We start from the raw sequence: 26,595 nt of genomic DNA, 5'->3' as shown, positions 1-26,595 counted from the left end.
AACGATAAATACGGTTGAATATTCGATTTCATTTTCAGAAGTAAGTACCTACTGTTTATTTAAAAAATGCTCCGACATTGAGACACAATGGAAGATAAAGAACGTGGAATAAGCGATAGCCTTTACAAAAGAGCTTGCTGGGAAATAAATCAATGGCGGTCCAAAACATTTCTACGAGTAATAATAGCCTACGAATATTATCCCCGTTCCGACGGCAAATCTGAAACATAAAAATAATGAAATTTCGCTCGATAATAAACTGTATATGCAGCATTTACGATATCTTACGCGTAACGAAATACTTCATAAGTACGCCCACAGAGCACAATAAAGTAAAATTTAAAATTATTTTTAATTAAAGTTTCACTAAGGTTCGTAAATGTTGCAATCGAAATTATATTTCGTGTACGCTTCAAAAAGTTTGATTATATAGTCTGGACTTCCGCAATTAAAAGTTTGTATTCAGCGAATTTTATAGGTATATTTAGTTCATCATCGGTAGTTTAAATATTTATTTGAATTTGAAAGCGTATGCAGACATACGCTTTCGATGCTCATTTTGTATTAACTGCAAATAGTATAAATGGATTGAAGCAAAAAAGGAATGTAATGATACAATCCCGCTTTTTATTTTGCATTTTCAATTGCGCAGTTTTAAAAACATTTTTGATGCGTACTTTATAGCAATGAAGTTACTTTGTTTTAATTTTTAGTGTTTGAATAACGTTCGTAAAGCAATAGATACATACTTGGTTTCATCGATGTATACAGCTTCAAGTACTTTGGCTGCATATTGAAGGTTCTTTTGTAGTGTCTCCGCTGGAATTTCACCTCTGTTTAATTGTCTAAGGAGATAGCGTAATCTGTGAACAAGGAAAAAGAAAAAAATTAGTATCAAACCTTTTAACACGTGGTTAACTTTGCGAGACCCGCAATCAGTGTAATAGGTTTGTTTTATAAATCGTGGCTGTATTCGTTTCATCATGATTCCAGATTCAACTTCAAGGAATATGTAAGTGTTTAGAAAGTAAAATCTAGTTGTTCATTGTATTCGAGAGATTGTTGTACTTTTGTGGAAAGTTTCCAGAGCATGACATTTTAAGTGTTACAAATGCTTATTTTATTTGTTTATTTATTGAATTAAACTCTCTATTTGTACACCACAACACAGTTAGGAAAATAAAGGACGCATAGAAAGAAACACAAAGACTGGAGTAGAATAAAAAAGGCGACCTTATCGCTTAAAAGCGATGTCTGCCAGCAACCTTGGGATTAGGACAACAAGAGCGAGAGCAAATACATCTTCTACTTCTACTTATAATTATACTCATTACCTTAAGGTTTCGACGGGAATATCTGAGTGAGCCAAAGCGAAGCGTTGTCAAGTGCAACCATTTATTTGTATTTACTGATACGTTTAGAGGAAGTCACAAAATATGGTTTCTGCGCTGTATTCAACGGGCCTTTTACGTGACTTAATAAAATCTCTGTTTTAATTCACAGCTGTGTAACTACCTCAAATATTTAAACGAAATACATTTTGCGTCAAGCACGATAAAAAAGTACCACCTCCCTACCCACATAAAATCTGTTTGAGCACCGATTATATTACTCGGATTCCTCCCTTTATTCCGCTCTTGTTATAATATCCTCAGTATTAAAATTTTCAGGATTACTTTCGGGTATTTTTTTGGTAAGGATTTTTATTTTTTGCTTATTATCCGTGTCCGTTGAAGCGAAGATGAGAAAATAAATCACTTTATTGGGACAATTTGTTTATTTTCCAGAAAAGAGAAGCACAAAGAATACAGTATAGACATTATTTATTTTGTCGTTCTGTATTTTTTTTTAAACGGATCTAATATATTATTATAGTATCTGTATATATATTATTAAAGTATCTGTCTTGTGGTAATGGCGAACCTTGATGTTTCAACAGTGCTCGAAACAAATGAGTGAGTATTATTGAGTTTGAATTTGACTTAAGATCAAAAACACTCGCGAGGGGCCTTCGGGGCGACTAACAGAATTAAACGGAGAGCAGGTAGCAGCGTCCTCTTGCTACTACTACCATGTGCTGTGATCAACAATACGTCGGCCTATCGTAAGAGACAGCAGTGGACTGTTATAGGCTTCATGATTGCATCTATTTGTTATTGGTTGTTAAAGTGTCACGGAGGTGTGCGAAAGCGTTCCTGGTGGCCCAGCGACCAGGCGACTGGTTGGAATACTGTGTTTTAGTCAGCACGAGTCTGACATCGATGAGAATTTTCCAACGAAAAAAAGGAAGGCATGCAAAAGATAGCTTATTTTGCTCTCTGAGGCTAGGTAATGGATACCACAAAATTCCTACCTCCGAGCTGGTATTGAGATTTTTGGTCAGTCGTAGTGCATTATCGTATTTAATTTATTGCAGGCCCAATAAGGGGCACGGGTCTCCACTCAGAATTAGGGTTTAGGTCAGAGTTCACGGCAAAGTTAGGATTGGTAGACTTCACAGAACTCTTTTGTGTACATAATGAAGAATTCACAGGTAAGCAGGTTTCCTCACCATGTTTTGTTTTGCCGTTAAAGACAGTGTTCTTGAAATGCTTAAAACGCACATATCCTTAAAAAGAGGTGAATGCCGAGGATCAAATTTGGCACCCCTTAAAGATATGCCAGTCATAAGGACTAGGCTGTCACCGCCTTAATAAAATTAGGTGGACTATTGTATGCCTTTGGTTATTTACCATTGAATGTGTACTCCAATAAAGCCTTAGCAATAATGGCCCTCGTAAACCGAGAGGCAATAAAAAAGGAAGTAGGTTGTTACCTACATATTATAATGGCACTACGAGCGATGGTTACATTCCTACTCTCCATTATTACATATTTTATACACTATGATAAAAGTGTACATATAAGTAATTTTTTTCTTAATACGCGTGCAATGAATTTTATTAAATACTATTAGAATAATTGGTTTAGTTAAAACATCACAACTGCTCTATTTAGTTTATGTACTTTTCCTCTACTTCGACGAGTTTATCGAAGCGGATACGTATACCAAGATTCTCAGCCATCATGGCCTCTGACAATGATCTGATTGGTCGCTCACATTCGAGTAGCATAGTACTATTACAAATGCCACAGTACCATTCATTTGTTGGAACGTTTGTCACGCTGTAACATTTTAATAGGTTGATCTAGATTGGTGCATTGGTGTTATCCAAAATAGGTAATAAACAAACAAACAGACACACTTTTGCACTTGTAGAGTTTTCGTAGTCGAGGTCTCGTTATGCAAGGGTAGCCAAGTTTTGAGGAATTTACTCAGCTTTTAAGATACAGTTCCTGACATGACTTGTTTACTTTCACTATTGGAAAACGAGGCAATTAAAACCGAATTAGTTACTTCCCCGGACTAACTCTGTCACAAAAAGATCTACTACAACTGAAATTTAATACGTAGTTTTTATTAGATTTGTTCTTATCCAGAGTTAGGTACACTTCATTGCACACAAATTCATTAAAAACAATACACAGTGAAATCATATTTTGACAAAGATTGCTATGCAAAGGCGGTCTTATTACTATTTTTATAGAGTTCTTATATTGTATGTTATTTTGTATAGTATTGTATGTGTTTCTATTGCTGTTGCCTAAATCCATAAATAATAACAATCAAAATAATAATAGTCAAATACAATATGGCGGGTTAGTAACCAGTTATATTTAATATGAAAAGTTAAATTTAATATTTGTCACTAGGTAGGTGTAAACAATCTTCAAGTTTTGAATATTGTAAGTAAAAATCACAAAATTAAAAAAAATTAAGCATCAGTTTAGTCACTCCATTCCATTTAGCAGTTGACAGTAATTATTTTACCTCTAATTTTCCTAACGTTTACCATACAATGGGGAAAAGAGAAAACTTTGAGAGCTAACAACATTCCGCGGGTGGGAATTAGTATTTTTAGATTTATTTGGCGGCTGTATCAGTAATAATGTTTCATCAAACTATATTATTCACGTTCATTTCTGGTATAGATTTCGGTGCAGAAAAATTAATCAGACTGCATCAACAGTATCGGACGATATTATAACAATGCTATGATTTAAATGTTTTAAATTGAACTTGCTCAGGATATCCACCGCAGAATTGGCAACTTCTATTGAACGTTCAAAAAGTGGCGAGTAGAAGAAAAAAAATTAACAAGTGTAAATTAGTATAAATTATCTGTGGGCAATATTAAAAAATGTATTAATTTCACAATACACTAGTGTTGGCAGCCTAGTCGGTTTTTACTTTTGCGTTTTCATTTTGGGAGAGCCCAATTCGACACCCAACATCTAACTTTTCAGAGCTATGAGTTTTTTTTTCAAACAATTAAATAAATAAATCTATGAATGAATGAATGAAAACACTTTTATTGTACACCAAAGAAAAAAGTAGTACGTAAACAAGAGACAAGAAGAGAGGACAATTTGGTGGCCTTATCGCTACATAGCGATTTCTTCCAGGCAACCAAAGGCGTAAAAGGAAAAAACATAGAAAAGAGAGTAGATGGTGCAATCAATAAGATCTGATGATTTTTTTCTGACGGAAGTAACGCTTACGTTAGACGTCTGAGTAGTTTCCGCTATTTAAAAATAATAATTTGGATTGGTCGTTAATATATGTCATATACTAAACGCTTCTCGACTTATATTATTAATTTTCTGACGATTGCGACCTTCTATAATATTCTACGACAAGGTTTCTACTCTCAATTATTCTATTTACCAAATGAAAATATTTATAAAATGTGACAGTGATATTAATGAATTTTAAATATAATATAAAATGAAATAGTGAATATTAAATGAAATGGCGGAGCCCCAGGAATATTTTACTCTTTCATCAATAAGTAATAATAAAAGTTTTACTTCTATCGCGCGACTACAGTTTACACGCACACACTTTTTTTCTGTAGAGTACAGTGGTACTGTGTTGGAAAACGCCGTCACACAACTCTCGTCTCGTCTTTTATTTTTTATTTATTTATATTCGTACTAGTGGACCCGCGCGACTTCGTCCGCGAATGAGCCGACTTCAAAAAATAGTCGTATGTTGTCGCGGACTGTTTTATAGAACTTCAAAGAAACAACAATTCCGACAATTCCAATATACTTACTACATAGGTACTTCCAAAATAATATATTCGTATCTGTATAACATACGCAAATAAAATGCACGTTACTCAAAGCACAATACACACGCTTATTAAATTCGAAAAAGAAATAACTTCTTATTTATGGAAAAAACGGGAAAACTTCATTAAAATCTACAGGACTCATAAAAAACGACTCAAAGTGTAGTGACACTCTGCAACTGTTTGTATCAATCTAAATTGCAGTTTGAAATCGAGTTGAGATAAAAAAAAATGGCGGCGCTTTGATTTGAAAAGTGCGAACGGTCCTGCAAAAACGAATAAATAAAGCCAGGGTGACATTGGATTGCCCTTTGTAAGAGGTTTTAGTTTCCATATTGCACTGCCAGAGAAATTTTTCGATTCATTGCAATTGCAAATGTATTGAACTAATGACCACTTTATCATTCTCGGCCTATTAATGTCCCGTGCTCGCCGAGGCTTGGAAGTTGACAACGCCTATTAGCTTACTCCGGGATGGGAATCCGATTCTTTGGATATAAAACCTTGTATCTAAATCCCTTATCGTTTGAGTCCGAATTATGTAGGTTAAACAACTACTAAAAGCATATGCAGTTTAAATATTGGATAGAAGCAGGCGTAACTTTGCGGAAATCCATGATATATTATGAAAAATTTGTTTGCTTTACTCCGCGAAAAACAGGAGAATCTGTATGGTGTAATTTATAATTTCTTCAATACCAAACAGATCTTCGGCAATGTACCCTCAACTGGTATATTGCCGAACATCTGTTTGGTGTCTCCACACCAAGGATAAGGATTAAAGAAATTATAAATTACACCATACAGGTAATCCTGCTTTTCGTGGAGTATAGCAAATTTTCAAGTTTAATTTTCATAATATGCTATTCAGAATAAAAGTTCCTACTAAAAGTAAAAATCTGTGCATAAACTAGCTGTGCTTCATGGGTTTTTTATAGTAATAATTGTCAGACCTTGGACCAGCTAATGGTTTTTTGATCGCTGCCTCGGACAGATTCTGGAAGAAGGTTGTCAAAATAATGCTCCAATTTCAAACAATTTTCTATTTTGCTGCAGCACTACCCGCACTTTTATTTAAAACTATGAATCTTAACCGCGATCATTTATTGCGCTCATTTTTGTCATACGGTATACCTAAGAAGCGGTGATAGCCTAGTCATAAAGGCTTCGGTTTCACTTTCGGGGTGCGAAGTTCAAAACCCCGCACCCACCTAAATTTTTTTTACGTTATGTGCGTTTTAAGTAATTAAAGTATCACTTGCTTCAACGGTTAAGGAAAACATGCATGCCTGAGAGTTCTCCATAATGTTCTCAAAGGCGTATGGAGTCCATCAATCTGCACTGGGCTAGCGTGGTAAACTACGGCCTAAACCCTTTTCATTGTAGGAAAAACCCGTGCCCTGTAGTCGACCGGTAATGGTTTGATATGAAAAAACGTACAGAAGAAACGAATAAATGAAGCCCGGATGTAATTGAAGCGATCTTTGTTAGATATTTTAGTTCTCACGCTGCTGGAATACTGCCGGCAAAAAATTTTACTTAAAAATCGGAAAGAAGTCCACCTGAATATTTGATGACGCATTCTTGTGATTTCTTTGAAAATAATATTTTTGGAACACAGAAAGCCTTGACGGAGGGACTTTCACTAAATACTTACTCATCTTTCCGACGTAAGTAATGATAAGATAAAAAAGTCTATGACTCGTCTCAAGTATTCAAAAGCACTTATGTCTTAAAACTAGAGTTAGTGCTTTAACAGTAAAAGATTCTTTGTAGCGCTTGGAATAAGAGTGTAAAGTATTCACGAGTATCAGCGATAATTATTTAAAGCCCGTGCGCTGTTCCAGAAACAATGTTCATTATGGGTGATAATTCTGAGGAACTTAGCTAACAATGTTGGTATCATGGCGGTATCGCTTGTTAGCGGAAAATGCAAATACTCTAAGAATATTATAGGGGAACATTAGGCCTGACAAAAGGTCTCTATAGAGCGCCTTGTTGTACAGGGCAAGGTGAAAGGCACTAGATGGCACGCGGAATGTCACCTATGCGATTGATCAGTCAAGTTAAATCCGCTATGAGCGGCTCTTTGCATTAATGCACCAGGGCGTCAGCCATACGTAGGTAGCCAAAAAAGCGCAAAAGTTAACGGATGCGTTGCATAGACTTATGCAACGCATCCGTTAACTTACAAAGGGTGGTCCCAGAGCAAGCCAAAGAAGAGTTCTGGCATCAGCGGCTCACTCCGTCATCCTTAACGCTGCGCCAATTTTTGAGGGTGCAATGTAGATATAACTTTACCGAAAAAAACTTGAAGCGATCCAGAGACGAATGGCGATAGGTATCTGTGGAGCAATCTCCACAGATGCTGTGCTTGTGATTGCAGGCTTATTCCCATAGATAAAATGGTAAGAAAACGTGCCCAGTTGTACAGGGATAGAGAATTGACGCCACGAGAAGTATGGGGCAATGTCCTTACGGAATGGGATAAAGAGTGGTCTGGAGCGGGAAAAGGTACGTGGACGAGGGAGTTAATTGGGGACCTTAAGAAATGGCGTAAGAAAAAGCACGGAGTGGTGGACATATGGATCACTCAGGCGCTCAGTAGCCACGGGGTGTTCAACACCTACCTATTCGCAATTGGGAAAGCTCCAAGACAGGAATTCAACTTTTGTGGAGAGGAAGACACCTAAAGACATGCGATTTTTGAATGTCCTGTTTGCACAGACTTGAGATCTGAAGCACAGAGAGCGAGCAGTAATGTAGACTCCCAGAGTCTGATAGCGCGCGTGCTCTCCAGTGAAAAGGAATGGCAAAAATATGCACGAATGCTAAGAAGCATTATGGTGAGGAGAGAGGAACGAGCAAGAGAGAAAACGCTTGAATAAGGTCGGAATGCAGTAATGCCCAGCGGTTCCATGCAGACCTGGCAGAGATGCCAGCAGAAATCCGAAGGGATTTTTTTCCTCCTCTATTAAAAAAAAAAGGGTGTCAGCCACTAGGGAGAAGTTCCGAAACCTCGCTAAGTAAGGCTCCAAACAGCATCACTTTATTATGATCATGAAAACCCTGACAAAAGTGTAACGACAAAGAAGATTAAGCATGGGAGTTCTCTATACTGTCGTCAAGGACGTGTAAAGTCTACCAATCGATGTTTTTATTATTATCTTGTTTACAACGGCTTTACAAACATATCTGTCTGACAGGTAGGTGGTCGCTTATTGTATTCAGAACAAATACTGATAGTTTTTGGCTAACTTCTGTTCAGCTGGACAATACCTTATTACCTCTGTGGTAATAAGGTATGGCGCTCTTTTAATGCTAAGCACAAATGAGTCGGTATCATTAAGTTTAATAACTCTGTCTATCTGCAGTATTATTGTAATTCTGCGGATAAGCTTGGTTATATTTATATGTTGATTTATGCAAACAAAAGAAGAAAAAAGAAGAAACACTTTATGGCACGTAAAACATACAGGAAAAAAACAGTAAGGAGTATACAGTGTAGACATGCAAAGGCGGCCTTATTGCTAGAAGCAATCTCTTACAGGCGCCAACAGTGATAGACATACATAAATGCCAAGATGTAAAGATGCAAATACATAGATAATTTAAATAAAGATACGTTATATGAAATATATATAATATACTAGCTCTTACCCGCGACTTCGTCTGCGTTTGATTTTTTAAAGTATTCAGTATCGCTAAGCCTTAAATGAGTATAGTAGTATATATATAAAACATGTGACTGTAAATTAATTATAGACAAATAATTTGCAATAAAATAAAATTACGACTATAATTAAAGATCTATGCTGTCCTATCTCTTAAGTTGGACCAGATTGCTCATGGTGTGCCAATTTAATTTAAAATCGGTTAAGTAGTTTAGGAGTCCATCGCGGACAAACATCGTGACAGGAGATTTATATATATTAAGATATAAATATATAACAAACATAATGAATATAAGTAGATTAGATTAGATTATTATGAGATTAAGATTATTAATACATAATTTAAATAGAGAAAAGAAATATAAAGAATCTACTTCAAATTCTATCACAAAAAAGAGAGGTAGTAGTCCTTCAGACGACTCTTAAATATCGGAAGGGAACTACTTCCACGGATTTCAGCAGGCAGATCGTTCCAGAGCATAATTGCCTTAAAAAGGTGTACTTTTTACGGATGCTCCACGAAAATTCCTTCACCTTAATTTTACAAACACTTTTAAAATAGAGTTGGGCACTATTTTACAGTTTTATTAAGGTTCACTCCTGTTCAGTCGCTAGCATCTGTAATTCTGTGACAATCGTTCTGTCATGTAGAAGTTCTGCATGATAAATCGTGTAATCGCGTCCGTGTGAAAATATATTCTGCAGTAAAATATTCATATATCCTTTTCAACACATTGGCGAAAAAACGGAACTTTTTGCATGCTTGTCTAACTAGCAAAATATTTGGATGTTAGTTTGTGAAGGTCAATCATTGCAACAGAATTTTAAAACAGTTATTCCCGATTGAGCTACATACAGGTGTGGTTTGGATAACAATTAATGGTAGCTGGACCATATAAATCATTGGATAGCTAAGCGGCATTATCGTCTTAATCCGTTGGATATGGTGAACTCCCGAAATAGGGGTCTAATTTTGTTTTACGCACTCTCACGATATGGGTACCAAATTAATATTATTTAGAGATAACATCGCGCTAGTATCCAGTTATTTTTTTTATTTGTCAAGTCCAAATTATTTCAAAACATTACTGGCGTCCTAGTTAACAGAAACATATACAAAATCCAATGCAAAGTTCATTAAATTTATTATGTTAATTTTTAAATCGTTGAGGAGTTGAATCAAAATCCTTATGAGGTTATTAGTATGCGAGGGCTTGCCAAGTTTAAAATGATTTACTTCTTTCACTCCCTCGCCATTCAAACACCTTGGGACCACAACGCCCAGCGGTTCTCCTAACTACGAGTATGTACCCCACCGACTCTCTGAGCTATTTCAGTAACTCCGTCGGTAACTATGGATCTTTTATTCCTGGTTTGATCACCTAGAGATATTCCAAGCATTTTTCTCTCCACTGAGTGACCTTGAGCCTTCTTATGAGACCCATAGTTAGCGACCATGTATGGATGAACAATGAGATTGTTTACATGGCTATAGCAGATTTGTGCATAAACATACGGTACAGACACCACTTAGTTCCATTTGTCATAGTGCAAAACCCTAACAATAGATATTCGAAACATTTCTGAGTATTTACCCTACCAATGTTTGTAAAGCGATTTCTGCCGTGCTCTACGAACCAGAACAACTGTCGTGTTTCGATTTTTTATTGTTATACGCATATGGGATTTTTTTTATGTCCCTAATGGATAGTGCTCTTGGAATTTCATTTAGAACTCCCTTTTGGAATTTGAATGGTTTTATTTTTTATTTTTTTATTTTATATTCCATTAAAGTGTCAAAGTTTATTCACAACTGAACATTTTACTTTAATGACCAGCGCAATTATTTTTGTAATTGTCGGTTGTAAGAAATATTTTAATTACCATTTAGACGTCACATAAACGTAAATTGGGTTTTTTTGGTATATACAGTAAAAGTTCTTATATTCCCAATTACTATAGTGCTTTTTGATCAAAAAAGTATAAAATACTTCTTTGATCAAAAAGCTAATTTACCTCTTACTAAGGTGAGGTAAATTCAAAATAGTTTTAAGGTAGTGTTGATACTATAATTTGTAATAGTAGCTCATTGTAATATTAGCGAATATATCGCCTCTGTAGGATGTGTCTAAAAGAACTATATTAACACTAATATGGCAGTGTTTTTTTTATTATTTAAAACGTTACAATAAATATTTTTAATTTAACTAATTACGAAAGAATGTTGCACTATGTCACTGAGGAGCATTTAGAAAGTTTTCAACGTGGGTTTTTTGAAAACTTTTATTACTGAGTTGTAGCTATTGAACACATTTGGGCCACGGTTATAGTCGTACGTCGCAAAAAAGTAGTTGTGTGTACATAATCGTTACGGATAGGCATCGCTTGAAAACCAATTACTTAACAATCATCTTCGATCCGTAGTCTCATCACGTTAAGTGGGCTATGTACATGATATGTCTACTTCACTAATTACGCTAGCAAACAGAGACGTGTATCATAACATAAAAAAAAATAACGAGTAAGAGTAACGAGTCTCATGAATCTCAGATTCAAACTTCTGAATCTTGACAGATTTGATTTGATTTTAGAGATTACACACTGTACTAACAAGCCTAAAAATTTTTTGAATATAATCCTCTATTTCCATGGGATCCCTTCTATAAATCTTGATTGAGTGTTAATTGGAAAAACCCTTTGCAACAATAGAAGAATGGAAGAAATTTTGAAATAACATAAAAAATACATATAGTCGTACATATAACCTCTTATTGAAGTCTATATAAATAAAAATGTTATGTTGGTTTGTGTACGCTTCAAAAACTCAAAAAGTTCTGCACCGATCAAGCTGAAATTTTAGCATGATATATAATAAAAATAACGCATCAAGGATTGTTTTTATCTATTTTTCTCAACCATTCAATTTCAATGTGCCACAGCGAAGCGTGGCAGGGTACAGCTAGTTGTTTATAAATGTATAAAAAGCATCCGCCATTTTGTCGACCTCCCTGACGTAACAGTGAGCGCTTTGAATTTAAGTAGGAGGTTGGGAATTCATTATTTTTGAATTTTCTATGAGCTGGTCAGGCTTTGGCTGTGGCTAGATACCACCCTTCCGACAAAGACGAGCCGCTAAGCGATTTAGTGGTCCGGTGCGATGTCGTGTAGAAACCGATTAGGGGGTATGACTACTATACTCCCTAACAGGTTGGCCCGCTACCATCTTAGACTGCAACATCACTTACCACCAGGTGAGATTGCAGTCAAGGGCTAACTTGTAGTGGAATGAAAAAAACTTTTTTTTTAAAACGCTTTCGGCACAGCTTAGTCGTTTTAGAATGGAATGTTGTTTGTTAATAAAAATTAAATATAATATGTATGAGTTTGGGGGTTTTTATGTTTAGTCTTTGTTATAAATAAAGCTTAAATGAGAAGGGGTCATTGTAAGAGGAGATCTGTGCTCTGTAGCTGGTAATGGATTGATGTGAAGATGATGATGATTAAACATGAATATATAAAAACTGATGGTTATCGAAGGACAATCATCCGATTAAAGTAGACTAGCAACGGTCTTTTGGTATGAATTTATTATGTAAAACCGTATATTAGCTACTTTTTACCTTAACCATCAATCCCTATCCCTACTAATATTATAAATGTCAATGTAAGTTTGTTTGTTACGCTTTGAGCCTCAGAAACTTTGTACACATATTTTTGGAAGTGTTAGAAGTAATATAGGATACTTTTTATCCCGACATTAAGCTCGGTTAATTTGGGAGAGGGGATGAAATTGTTTGACGATTTTACACAATAACTCCGACAAATTATAACCGATTTAAATAATTATTTTTGTACTTCTATAGTACAGGTTATAATATGTGTTTAATTTTGCCCAAACTTTGTGTAGATCTAATGAATGTGGTTGGAGATAGCAGACAGCAGTAAACCCCCCATTTAAGGCTTAGCGATACTAAATACTTTAAACTTTTTTAGAACTACAACTAAATTGAAAAATTCCACTGGTGGTAGGTCCGCCAGTGGACTGTGGAGGCTGGTAATCGTAATATTTTGAGCGTTTTTTATACAAATCTATAGTGTGTGTGTGTGTGTGTGATATAATAAATAAATATAAAAAAGTAATCGTAGCCAATACGTTACGTCCACACGGTACGGTACAAATATTACGGTTTATCTATTAGTTAGGACCTTTGACAATAGGGATCAAGCCAGTAGGCTATATATTAAGAAAGAAAAATGGTAAATCACACGATGAAACGCTTTGCCGTTAGCGTAGTTGGTAACTAGCCGCTGGCGAAAACTCCCACCATAAGCATGTTTTTGGCATGTTTTCAGGTTTTCAAATGAAATTAGTGAACAACAACCCACTACGGTTGACATTTCACGTTCATTTCGGCACCAATTGTTTCCAAGCTATTGTTATGCATATGCTATTTTTACTTTTAAAAATGCCTCGTACTTTTCGCTAAAGCTGCAACATTCAATTTCTGGCAGTTTCGGCAGTTATTTTTTTATGATGAGAGTTTCTTGTTACTGCTTCACTATTACTTTAGATATAGCGTAATCAGTAAAAGTTCATAGTTTTTAATTTCCCTTGGGAAAACCGTTTTATCGGTGTAGCATATCATGCTGACTATCCATAGGTACATTTTTGAATTCTTTTAGAATGTTGGCGGCCGATTGGCGCAGTGGGCAGCGACACTTCTTTATGAATTTAAGGCCGTGGGTTCGATTCCCACAACTGGAACATGTTTCTGTGATGAACTTGAATGTTTTTCAGTGTCTGGGTGTTTATCTGTATGTTATAAGTATTTATGTATTATTCATATAAAATATTCATCACTTGTCTTAGTACCCATAGCACCAATCTGAGCATACTTTGGGGCTAGATGGCGATGTGTGTATTGTCGCAGTATATTTATATATTTTATAAGGTGTCTTTTTGCATATATATGATAAATCGAAGAGATTTACTAAACTATATTTTGCCGGGACTACCATACAGTTACAGTATTGTATTGCATATAGAGGTTACGTGTTATATAAACAAATGACTTTATTAATTTATTTATTTATACTCTTTATTTGCACACAAATAAAAATACAAAAAAAGAATAAAAGAAAACACAGACAGAAGAAGTATACAAAAGGCGGCCTTATCGCTTTGTAGCGATCTCTTCCAGGCAACCTTAGGATAAGAAAAACAAAAGGATAACATACTGCAGGTTGTGCATATTAAAAAAAATTCATACTAATAACTACATACTAATACTTAAACTAGATTACACAAATAAAATAATACATAATAAATTCAATATTAAAAAATAAAAAATAATAATAAACTAATATATACTATAACATATCATAAATACATTAACAACAGTAAATACTATTACAAGTCGTCTTCAATGCAAACTATAGTGGTTTTTGACAGCTTTCTTAAAAATACAAAGTGTCTTAGATTGCCTTATGTCTATTGGGAGCGCATTCCATAGCGCTATGGCTTGCACTGTAAACGAGTGCTCATAGAACTTAGTTCTATGAAAAGGCATACTCAGAGTCAGCGCGCGACACGATCTTAAATCAGATTGCACTCCCAGAAAAGTAAACTTCTCCTTAAGATAAGAAGGAGTTTTTAAATGAAATAAAACACAGTACAGAAGCGAAAGTACATGCAAATCCCGGCGACGGCGAATAGGGAGCCACTTGAGTTTTTGTCGAAATTCGGAAACGTGGTCATATTTGCGTAGGCCAAATATGAACCGAATAGCAAGATTTTGGAGACGCTCAAGTTTGTTAATCTGGTCTTCAGTCAAATTAAGAAAGCTTGCATCCGCATAATCGAGAATTGAGAGAAGGAGAGAATGTGCTATCATAACTTTGGTTGGGATTGGCAGAACAGCACGTAGGCATCGCAATAAATGCATTTTCGCAAAAGTTTTCTTACTCAGCTCCTTAATATGCGTTGACCATGATAAATCCTGATCTATTTGAATACCAAGATCTTTAACGGTGGCACTAAAAGGAATAGCGACACCATTATAAACAATAGAAGGGATGTTCTGCCAATCAACTTTTGAAATCATTCCCGGACTGCCAATAATTATTGATTGCGATTTTGCGGGGTTCACCTTCAGCCCATACTGCTTGCTCCATTCACAGATCAGTGAAAGATCAACATTAACAGCAGTAATAGCAGAGCCAAGATTTTCAAAAGTTGAGTGGCGATAAATCTGTACATCATCTGCATACATGTGATAGAGAGAAGCTATTTTTTGAGTGATAGAATTAATGAATATGGCAAATAGTAAAGGAGATAACACGCCACCCTGAGGTACCCCGGCCGTAACATCACACCAAGATGAAACGGACTCATCAGTCCGGACTTTCCGTAGTAAGCGTTGTGATCTTAAACTCGTAGCTGTGAAGTATCATTTTCTAAATTTTCTCTGGTCTGATCTAGTGGGAGTCTTCGGTCGTGACCAATTGCTCAACTGAAAAATCCCTGCCACCAATCGATTTAGCGTTCCGGTACTATTTCGAACACTGGTTTTCGCGGTCAGGTATGAAACATGCTGAGAACGAAACTAAAGTGGCCCTTTCTTGAGCCAGCACGAGTTTTATGCCAACGTTTAGATAATAATATTAACAGCTTTAATAAAAAACAAACTGATACTCCAATTTTATTAAATTATTAACAAGACCAGTTAAAAAGCCTTATACCTCATAAATGGTATATTAAAGTATAAATAATACCTTTTCCTAAGATCATTAACTGTAAAAATTTGACATAAAAAGGTTTACGCAGTGTCAACCGAAATATCAACCATATTTTCATTTTACAAATAAGTTGTACTTAGATAGTTACAACAATAACTCATGATTTTCTTAATAACCTTTTGACCCTCATTTTCTTAGAACTATATCTTATTCCAAATATAAATCAAGTCAGATACTACGCTATAGAAATACCATAATTCTGGTGTATCAGATATCAAGTAACGTGAACAATCGAATCAATTATTTTACGTTATAAGATGTTTTTATGTTTCTATAGTGACTGGTAATCACCTTTATTGTAATCGCTATGTCTGCAAATGATTGAGGTTATATTACACGTATGAATTATCCACGCGTTATGGTTATTTGATTATTATTAATTTTCAAGTTTTCCAGTAGTATTGGGATCCCAAAGTGCTGGAATGGCGTAACCGCAAAGGAAAACGCAGCGTTGCTTGGTTCCCAACGAGTTGCTTGTAGCCGCTGTAAACAAGCGGCCGATATGGGTACCTACAAAGACCTATGTCTAGCAGTGGACGTCAATCAGTTGAAGGAATGATGACGATGATGATGAATTTAATCATCATCATCATCATATCAATCCATTACCGGCCCACTGGCACGGGTATCCTCTCAAAATGAGAAGGGGTTAAGAACGTAGTTCACTACGCTGCCCCAGTGCGGATAACTGGACTTCACACACCTTTGAGAACATTATGGAGAACTCTCCGGTATGCAGGTTTCCTCACGATGTTTTCCTTCGCCGTTGAAGCGAGTGATATTTTTTATTGGTTAAAACGCACATAACTTAGAAAAGATAGAGGTGCGTGCTGGGATTTGAACTTGGCCGCCGAAAGTGAAGTCGAAGTGGAACCTACTGGGCTGTCACCGCATCGATGAATGTCATATCCATCCCTAAAATACATAATGTGTAACCACTGTAAAATTCATAGTTAAAACGTTGTAAGAGTTTTACAATAAAAAAGTTAATGAACTTACGTATCGAATATCTGAAGCATTGGATTTGCTAATTAATAAATAAGGACTTTTTTGAGGAAGTTTTTTATCGCTGTATTGACAAAACTTGGCCAAAACTATCATGACGAAAGTATTTGAACATAAAATTCTCAATAGAAGTGTTTATGCGCCCGGCTATTGGATGCAGACCAAGGTAGCCTAATATTATTAAATTGAATGTAGTTTAATTTAATGATCACCTAGAAGCACTCAATTTAACAAGAAAGACGCAATTTAAGCTAGGTCGAGGTTATTTTACTTTCGTGTTATTGTGTGTACGAAGAAATAAAATCATGAGTAGCTAATGTCGCAAATTTTTCTTTTATTGCATTACATTTTAGGTTCGGTTTGTAATCAACATCGTACCAGAATGCTTAACCGCTTGGCGACACGTCGGTAGGGTGGTAACTAGTAACCAGACCAGACAAGATAAAACTCGGAAATAATAAATTCCCATATTGTTCTTCCTGGAGATCACACCAAGAACCTCCCACTTATAAGACCCCAGCGCTAACCAATGCGCCAGGGAGGATTATCGGACGACTAGCAACAGCGTTTAAGAATCCTCCTCCTTAGTCGTTCACTCTTGACAGAGGTCGTGGTTGACGATGGTACACTTTCTTTGGCTACAGCAGCCCCCGCGATGCGCCTCCACTTGTTACGATCTTCAGCGTTTCTGAAACCTTGGACTACGGAGGTTTGTGTTGTAGCTTTAATTATGTCTGTCCAACGTGTGGGTGATCGACCGCGTGATCGTTTGCCTTCCATTTTCCCCTGTGACGTTTAAGAATACTTATTGCAAAAGTTCGATAATTAACCCTGTGTAGGTAAAAAGAGGTTTATACAAAGTTGTAGGTACCTGAGTGCGGCCTTATCGCAGGCGTCGGGCGTGTCGACGGCGGGCAAGTGCTCTGTTTCCAGATCGAGCTGGTCGAGTTGCTCGTCCGTTGGAGGCGACGTTTCTGATTTGCCGCGACTGGACGAGCGACGGACTATTGTGAGGGCGCCTTGTTCTGTGGACAAAATAAAAAGGATTAGGTTTTTTTTATTACCGATAAGCCAGCGTTTAACGAGTCATGCCTGCAACTAACGAAAGAGTCTTGTCCGCTGTATAATAGAATAAATAATATTATTTATCCACTCAAACTGCACGACTGTAAAAAACCGTAACAAATTGGATAAAATCATTAACGTACGTCGAGACAGAATTTCTCTTCCTGATTATAAAATAAAAGCACACACATAAACACACACACCCACTTACATACTTGCATGCTTGCATGATTGATTTTGAAATTTCTAAAAATTAAACAAAAAAGTAAAAAATTATAAAATGTAATATAATGTGTGTAGTTATATACTTTGTATGGGAAAGAGCGAGGCCTCCAAATACAGGTTTTTTCAAACTTAAATTGAGGTTTTAGCCTATTGTAATGAAATAGATACAAAATAAATAATTTTTATATTTCATATTTCAAATAAATGATGATGTCTAGATTGGAGCACGCTTGTCTAGAAAATGCTTTTTAATAAAAAGCCTAGTTGCCTTTACTCTGCAGGATTTTTAAGAAACCGAACAAAAGTCGCTAGCAATAGCCAGTTTTCTTAAGAGCATTTTTCCATTATTCATATATGCCTAATTATTACTGATGAGCCTAACCTAACCTGACCTAAGCTAAACTATACTAACTAATGTTACTTACTTTATTTTGGTGAAAAAAGATTTAAAACCGGTTAAGCAGCTTTTAAGTTGATCAATAACATAAGAACATGCAAGAAAATCTCTTTTTCAATCTCGGTACAAAAAAAATGTTTACGGGACATAACACCGCGTTCGATTGCCTCATCTGGTGACAGAAGGGCTGTATTATTTTTTGCGCAAAGAATCAGCCTGGCTGCTCTGCGCGGAAATGCAGCTAGGAATTAGCATTACACTAATTGCAACCTTGACACTAATTATTTTAATTATAATTTTGGTAGTAACATCAATTTAAGAAAGTATGAATTTATAATAAAGCAAAAAAAAATTGCCTTTTAACATAGACACTGGAGTTCTGGGTTGGCTCTGATAAACTCAGCCTCGGTAGACCCCCGATGAGGTAAACAGTTGATATCAAACGAGACGCAGGAATTCGAAGACCGTGGTATTTAGAACTACCTAAAAAGACTGATGTCCAGCAGTGAGCCCATTGGTTGTTATAAGATATATCTACCAATGGAATAAATAGATATAAGATAGTTTAGATGATAACTATAAAGTACTACATACACCGTCGTTACAACAACGAGGTACGCCAACACAATTCTCAGCACTCGCAAATAGACTAAGCTTACTTATTAAAATAATTTTGCCCGTAAATATTACACCCCTGCCTTCACGTTGACTGAGATTATGCCCCTTGGCATTCGAGTAACACAAATAACGATATCTACGCAGCTTTATTGAGTTTGCTTCAAAATTAATATTGAATATTGCACAGAGTCACACAAAGTCGTTTTAGGTATTTTACATATTTCTTATATTTTATAATTAGTAAAACCTCCTCAGGATATTGTTATTTTCTGGTCCAAAGTACACTGAGCGCTGAAATTTGACATATAGTAGGTGTACCTAATAGCACGGGTGTTTCATCGTCATGTCACCCAACTCCCTTTTGTAGGGAGATTTTATATCCACGGTTTCGTTTCGCTTGTGTCCAGTAGCTCCTTGCAGTTCGTTCTATGTTGCATATCTACCTACTCAGGGGTCTGCAAATGCAGTGTTTACCGGTGCAAGATCACTATTCCAGCACCTTGGCACTCAAACTTTTACTGATTCTTCCAGCTATGCTGTTATGGGCCATGTCCCACCTATTGCCACTTTACGAATTGTTTTGTAGCACTATATCGGTCATTATGTTTAGACTTGATCGATGGGTTTTATGGCAATTCTATGGTGTTGGAACGGTAATCCCATTCTAAAAAGTATTGGATCGATAACATACGAATCCCTGGACCTTTATCCATACAAGTTGGTGACGATCGGCGATTCCTTATCCAGATTCTGCCCGTGACATCCAACTTTACATCTCGTTCCTGCGCAGTCCCGTCGTGACCATGCTCCATGCAACTGGGTCGAAATATCGACACATCCAAAAATATTATCTTGTTACAAGAGTCTGACAAATCCAAAAATATTACCGTGTATGTACCGTTGAACTATATTTAAGAAATATTACGATACAGTACAGTAGACGATCATTGTTTGGGACAATGCAAACGCCGACAACTATAGATGGCTACCATAATTATAAGGAAATATCATAAATATATTGTCTGGTGGGCTAGCTTCAGCCACCCATCTTATAGTATGCTGTACTCACAAGCCTAAGATCGTTTCGGTACGATGCTGCGTAGAAACCCATCAGGGTTATAGGTCAAAAGAACTGTCCTTTTTTAGTGCAGTGCGCTTCTATTTTAGACTACATCTGTAAGGATATAGGAAAAAAGCCAATTTTAAAAATATGGTCTTAGCTCGATGTCGATTGTCAAGCTTTAAGTTATATTCGATTTAAAAATAATATATTAGTTGCTATGGATATTTATCCATACCTAAAAAAGCGATTTTCCACTTCTATACCAGACACCACATAGAATATATACTGTGACCGCAAATTAGATTGAAACACTTTTTGTAGTCATTGCAATCCCTTGAGGATGGAATTGAATAGGTACTATTTTTGTGGGAGAACACAACGTAGCCTTGTCCCAAATAAATAATGGATTCCATTTAATAGAAGAAATTGTAACCATATAACAAACACGCCGACACGTATTCTTTATTATCTGATTAAGAGCTTATTTTTCAATACGCTGGGGGTTTTCAATTCCGTTATAGTATTTTTTTCTTCAACGTCGTCATACTGTTTTAATTTATTTAATATAAATCAAATGTATCGCCGATATGTTTGATTCTATATTATTATTTATCTTCTGTGGTTTGCAATTATAGTGTACTCATTCATTTTATTCACCCGTAAGTTATTTCAGTTTAGTTTTAAACTAGGAAATACTAAAGCATACATCTTACATTTCCTTCGCTTACTTTCAATACTTTGATAAATCGAACAAACTAATTAAAGATATCTGCTAAATAGAGACGTGTAGTTTGTTCTTTTAAACCAATCGTTCAATTTGTCAAGCCAAACAAAATAACCGATGTTTGCATATTAGGTACGAAAATTATCGTTATTCGAACAGGAGCTTTAAATCATTCTTGGCCGGAGTCTATCAAGAAAAGTATATTTTATGTTTTTATTATCGCCTTATAAAAAAACATAAAATATACAGTATGCAATCCCGTCTCAGATGTCGTAAAAATTCCTCGAAGATTGGTGCGAAAAATTCTGGGATATGAGAAATTTCAGTATATCTAGCAAAAACTACGTTGGACAAGTTGGGTCCAGATTCCATAAGCAAGTTACGTTGCAAGTTTTTAAAAGTAAGTTGACATCATAAATACCATGCTACTTATACCTAACATGCTTCAGAACACCTTAAAAAATGAGAAATAAAATATCAGAGAAAGAAAAAAGATACGTAAGTACCTAAATCAAGTTGATGATACAAAAGTTCCCTTTCTTTAGACCGGAGACTTGTATTAAAGAATTACTCAAAAACGACACGAAAAAGATATCAAAGGAATGTAAGGGACAATTACCAGAGATGTTGAAGGGAAGATGTTCTTAATTTAATTACAAGCGCTACGCTTTTATCAAAATAACAAATTTTGCATCATACTTTTTACATTTTTCAAATTAATCTATTTTTATGCACTACAATGGATTTATATAATGACTTGAATTATGCAGCTTTATTTCAGAGCATGATTATTGTAATAATGAATACACGATATTATGTTATCAAGCGCGAATGAATCGATAAACAAAGTGTCACAGTGGTTCCTATGGCATCATTTATTACAAACAACCAAACAAAAAATCTTTCATCTTTAAAGTATTAGTTTAGAAAACTGTGCTGTGAAATTCGAGAAACGTAACATCATACGTCTCTCGAATTTGCTAACTGCGAGAGCCATAGGACGAGACAAATAAGATGAAATTAAAATTTGCACAGCCACTGATTTCAACAATTTGAGTTGTAAATTGTTAGGAGAAATTCAAAAAGATTTTGAATATCATGCATACTGGTAGAACTGCAAAAGTTAAATATGATTAAAACGGGAGTAAGAGAGAACTATGATCTTACTAGGCGAGTCATCATCATCAATGTTGAATTTTGAAATAAAATAGAATAACATTAAGCGACAATAATTCATCTATTTACGTATAAAACAAAAACAAAAAAAAAAACAAAACGTTTTTCTACAGCAGCAATTGCTGTGAGCAAATGAATATCGAAGTCAAAAGAAAAAAAACAATGAACAGTTAAAACAATGAAGTCAAAAACACAAAAATTCTAAAAAATACTTCAAAATAGCCATTTTTATACACTGTGCCATGAAAGTCATATGTCAAAAATAGAAATGAAAATGAAGAGAGTACTATGAGGAGACAATAACTTTGTAGAGATTAAAAAACAAAAATTAAAACTTTAAGCAGCCACTGTTGAAAACCGTGCTTACTGGGAGAGCCGTTGCGCGGGGCGGGGGGCGGCGGCGGGCGGGGCACCTCCTCTCGTGGTGCGCCCGGGCCACCCGGTGGACTCGCCACTGCAAATACACCGTATTTTTATAACTGACACTTAATAATGCCCGAAAGGGCTTCGAAAATCAGTGCTTAAAAAACAAATTTTTCTTATAGGTGTTTTACGGTTATATTGATAAGTTGGGATCGGTATCACGGGATGATTCAATCAGTGGTTTCCTCAAATGAGCGTTAACTGGGATTATTGACCGCTCGTCTTAGCATTTATAATTACAAGTGCTGCAGGGAGCACCCATAGCTTTGTAAGGTATAGCAAGCTGTACCTTCTATATTATGTATTATGTTTAATAATATAGGTTCGAATGTAGATGGAACGAACGTATATGGAACGAATAGGCCTATATGAACAAAAAGTATAAACGGGAATAAATTAGTGGCATCTGTATATAACTTAAATTTTGTCGTATTGAATATTATATAATTTCATAATGTGTTTCCCAAGGCTTTCAATATACCCATGTATAAGTTTAGCAATGTGTTAAAACTTTTACACTTTTTGTACTAAGTTGACATACAAAAAGTGTTAAATTTTTAACACATTGCTAAACTTATACATGGAACGAACGAACATATTACACAATTGACGAATTTCTTAATAAAAGGTTGCTTGGAAGATGTCCGCTTCGGTCTCATCTATCATAACATAGGATAGCAACTTTGTTGTTTCTGCTTTTCGCTCAAATTAAGCTTTATTTTCATAATATATCATAGAATTTCGCAAAGTAATGCTTCTATCCAATATATGAACAGTTTCTCTCATTCACGTACATCGAATAAATATACATCAGCGAGTATATAAATTAATGAGGATGCAATAAAATTTCTCATAACACTATACATAAAGTAGAAATAAGATCTATTTGAAACGTGACTCGGTCCAAAAAGAACGTTTCACTGCAATTGCTTTATAAGCGGCGAACAAAGGTTTTCATAAATGGAGAAGGAACCTAGTTATTGTTTGAAATTACTCTGCGAAATTAATTTTCAAATAAACAATGTGATGCTAAAAGTTGTTGGGAAATTTAATGTTACGGAATTTTAACTGTATGATTATGTTTGTTATTTTTTTTTTTATAATACGACAGCGAAATATCTATCACTCACTGAATGAATTGTCAAGAACTTTTAAATCAGATACAGTAAAATAAAAATCACATAAACATGGAATTTAGTAGATGTGTTTAGAAATCCTCTCAGAAAGTATTTCAGGATAATTCCTTTCATTCAAAAGTAAGATGCTAATTTTTTATATAATTACTAAATTATATATATTTTTTAGATTATTCCACAACAAGTTAGCCTTTGACTGCAATCTCACTTGCTAGTAAGTGATAATGAATTTTAAGATGGTAATGATGAACCTATTAAAGTTATGGCAGTTACATTAAAACAATACCCCACCCCTAATCGGCACGTATTTACTGACGTAGAGTGGTAACTAGCCACGGCCGAAGCTTCACACCAGACCAGATCAGAGAAAATTAAGATATATATTTAAGATATAGATATAGATAAGATATAAAATTAAGATTATATTATAAATTCCCAAATTGTCCCTGCTCCCCCCCCAAATCGTAACCGGGACCTCGCTCGTTGCGCCAAGGAGGTCGTCTAAACCGTAATAACCTATAAGGAAAAGTACTACTTATATAGCTGGTTTAACTTTATATGGTTTATTTGTTGCCAAGAGACAAACACGCATAGGTATTTTTATAAAGAGAAAAAATAAATTCTTAGTAGATGAAGATATGGACTAAAATAGTTTCATTTTACTTTTACTTACACACTAGAAAAATAGAACACCAAATCTCGTACCCACCTTTTATTTATCCTAATGTCAACAAAACACAACTAAAATAATATTACTAGGTATGCTGTATTACTAAAAAAACAAAGCCACTAAAATGCTCATCATTGTATGTGTAGAGCGGAAAATACCTAATGGAAATTCCACGTTCACGTCATTTTGCGATGCAATAAAAGCCTTTCTCCAGCGCGGTGCAGGCGTCCGGAATATGAATAGATTGACATCGGAAGTGCATCCGTGAAAAATCTATTTACAGATATTTGGCTTACCGATGCCTTTTTTTTTATTCCACTACAAGTCAACTTCTGGTACTTCCACTACGTCGCGTAGAAACCGATTAGGAGTGTAATCGGTTTCTACGTGACGTCGTACCGGGACGCTAAATCGCTTAGCGGCACGTCTTTGTCCGTAGGGTGGTAACTATCCACGACTGAAGCCTTCCGCCGGACCAGATCAGAGAAAATTTAGAAATTATAAATTCCCAATATAAAAAAATGAGGAGATCCGTAGAAGAACTAGAGTTACCGACATAGCTCAGCGAGTTGCGAAGCTGAAGTGGCAATGGGCGGGGCACATAGCTCGGAGAACCGATGGACGTTGGGGTTTTAAGGTGCTGGAATGGCGACCCCGCACCGGTAAACGCAGCGTAAGTCGGCCCCAAACGAGGTGGACAGATGACATCAGGCGAGTAGCTGGGAGCCGTTGGAGGCAAGCGGCCCAGGACCGTGCATTGTGGAACTCCCTACAAAAGACCTATGTCCAGCAGTGGACGTCAATTGGTTGAGATGATGATGATGATGAAATTCCCAAATTGCCCCTGACTGGAATCGAACCCAGGAAATCTGACTTGAAATTACAGCGCTCACCGATGCGCCAGGGAGTTCGTCAAATATTTTTTATTCAAATTGTACGTTTATTTTTACTTCTTATTTGAACAACAGAAGTAAGAATAAACTTACAGTGAAATATACTAGGCTACGTAGCTATGTAGATTTTAATTCATAATTTACAAACAATAATAAAGCAATCGATTCAAATACCATCACCCAAAGAGAGAGAGTATTCCTACAGACGACTCTTAAATATAGGAAGGGAATTACTTCTACGGATTTTAACAGGCAGATTGTTCCAGAGCATAATTGCCTTAAAGGTAAAAGAATTACCGAAGAATTTCGTTTACAGAATGGGAGTACAAGTCTGTTATCAAGGTGTGATCGAAGGTTAGAATGAGAAGAAGAGTCCGAAATAAAGCGAAAACGATCCATTAAATAAGAGTGAGATAATTGACTATAAAGTATTGTTTAAAGGAAGGATGAAGTTCACGACGAAGGTAATCTAATTTCAAAATCAATATGCTGAGTTATTTCATAACCTCGAAAGTTGCACTCGCTTAAGTATTCGGTGTTTGAACTTCCGAAACTCGTACGGATTGACTTCTATTTGCCGAGATATCTAGAACCATCCATTATTTCGTATCCGATAGTAGCCCGCACATACCAATTGAATCTACGTAGATACTTCGGTGAGAGTCGACTGACACAAAACCTATTGAATGTAGACATCGAAGGCAGGTTTAGAACGAAAATTCCAAAGCCTCTTCTGGATTGTTCAGTTTTGAACAGTTTAATTTTCACCTTAATATAATACCATAAAAGCGGTGATAGCTCATAGGTAGGATAGGTAAGGTCTCGGCTTCACTAGTTTGAAGACCAGCACGTACCTCTAACTTGTCTAAGTTATGTGCGTTTTAAGCAATTGAAATATCAATTGCTTTAACGGTGAAGGCAGAAATCGTGAGGAAATCTGCATGCCTGAGATTTCTCCATAATGTTCTCAAAGGTGTGTGGAGTCCACCAAACCGCACTGGGCCAGCGTGGTGGACTGCGGCCTGAACCCTTTTCATTGTGGTAGGAAATCCATGGCCTGTTGTGGTCTACAGGCCACGGATTTCCTATCACAAAAGGGACTAACCTTAATGGGTTGAACTGTGTTCCAACCGGAAGGCTTGTTGCCCGTGTAATAACGGGCACATGAGGCTTAAAACCTTCGCCTCAGATTGCTAGACACAGGGCGGCCATTTGCAGAACGTGTCCCTTAGATGCTCTGTGAGGTGTAGCTCTGATGTCTGTTGATGATCAATGGGTTTCCAATTACCATCAAGTAGGCCATCTGCTTTAATTATCAATATAAAAACGCATGCATTAGAGCAGCGTAAATAGACTGCAATTGGATAAAAACATCATATAATGCTTCTGACTATATTATAACCTTTTAAATGAAAATGAGGTAAATAATATCATCCCAGAGTGAGCCCAATATGAAACCTTCTCATTACAACGCTATCAGTTACAAATAACCGATATATTTCGAACTCGCAACACGATATTCCAATATTTTATACTTCAGGAGAAATAACG

General features: G+C 35.9%; 1 protein-coding gene across 1 annotated transcript in view; it reads right to left on the bottom strand.

Annotated features, from left to right (window-relative positions):
• LOC120636952 (calcium/calmodulin-dependent 3',5'-cyclic nucleotide phosphodiesterase 1) overlaps window positions 1-22,830 on the bottom strand; it is a 51,258-nt gene extending 28,428 nt beyond the window's left edge. The window contains exons 1-4 of the mRNA XM_039908530.1: window positions 22,827-22,830; window positions 22,290-22,376; window positions 17,526-17,679; window positions 750-863 (exon numbers count right to left, since the gene is read on the bottom strand). Coding sequence (XP_039764464.1) covers window positions 750-863; window positions 17,526-17,679; window positions 22,290-22,376; window positions 22,827-22,830 — 359 coding nt within the window. The remainder of the gene's footprint in view (window positions 1-749; window positions 864-17,525; window positions 17,680-22,289; window positions 22,377-22,826) is intronic.
• Between the last annotated feature and the right edge of the window lie 3,765 nt (window positions 22,831-26,595).

Source organism: Pararge aegeria, chromosome 3 (genome assembly GCF_905163445.1).
Source record: "Pararge aegeria chromosome 3, ilParAegt1.1, whole genome shotgun sequence".
NCBI classification, from domain to species: Eukaryota; Metazoa; Arthropoda; class Insecta; order Lepidoptera; family Nymphalidae; genus Pararge; species Pararge aegeria.
This window is presented reverse-complemented; position numbering and strand designations above follow the sequence as displayed.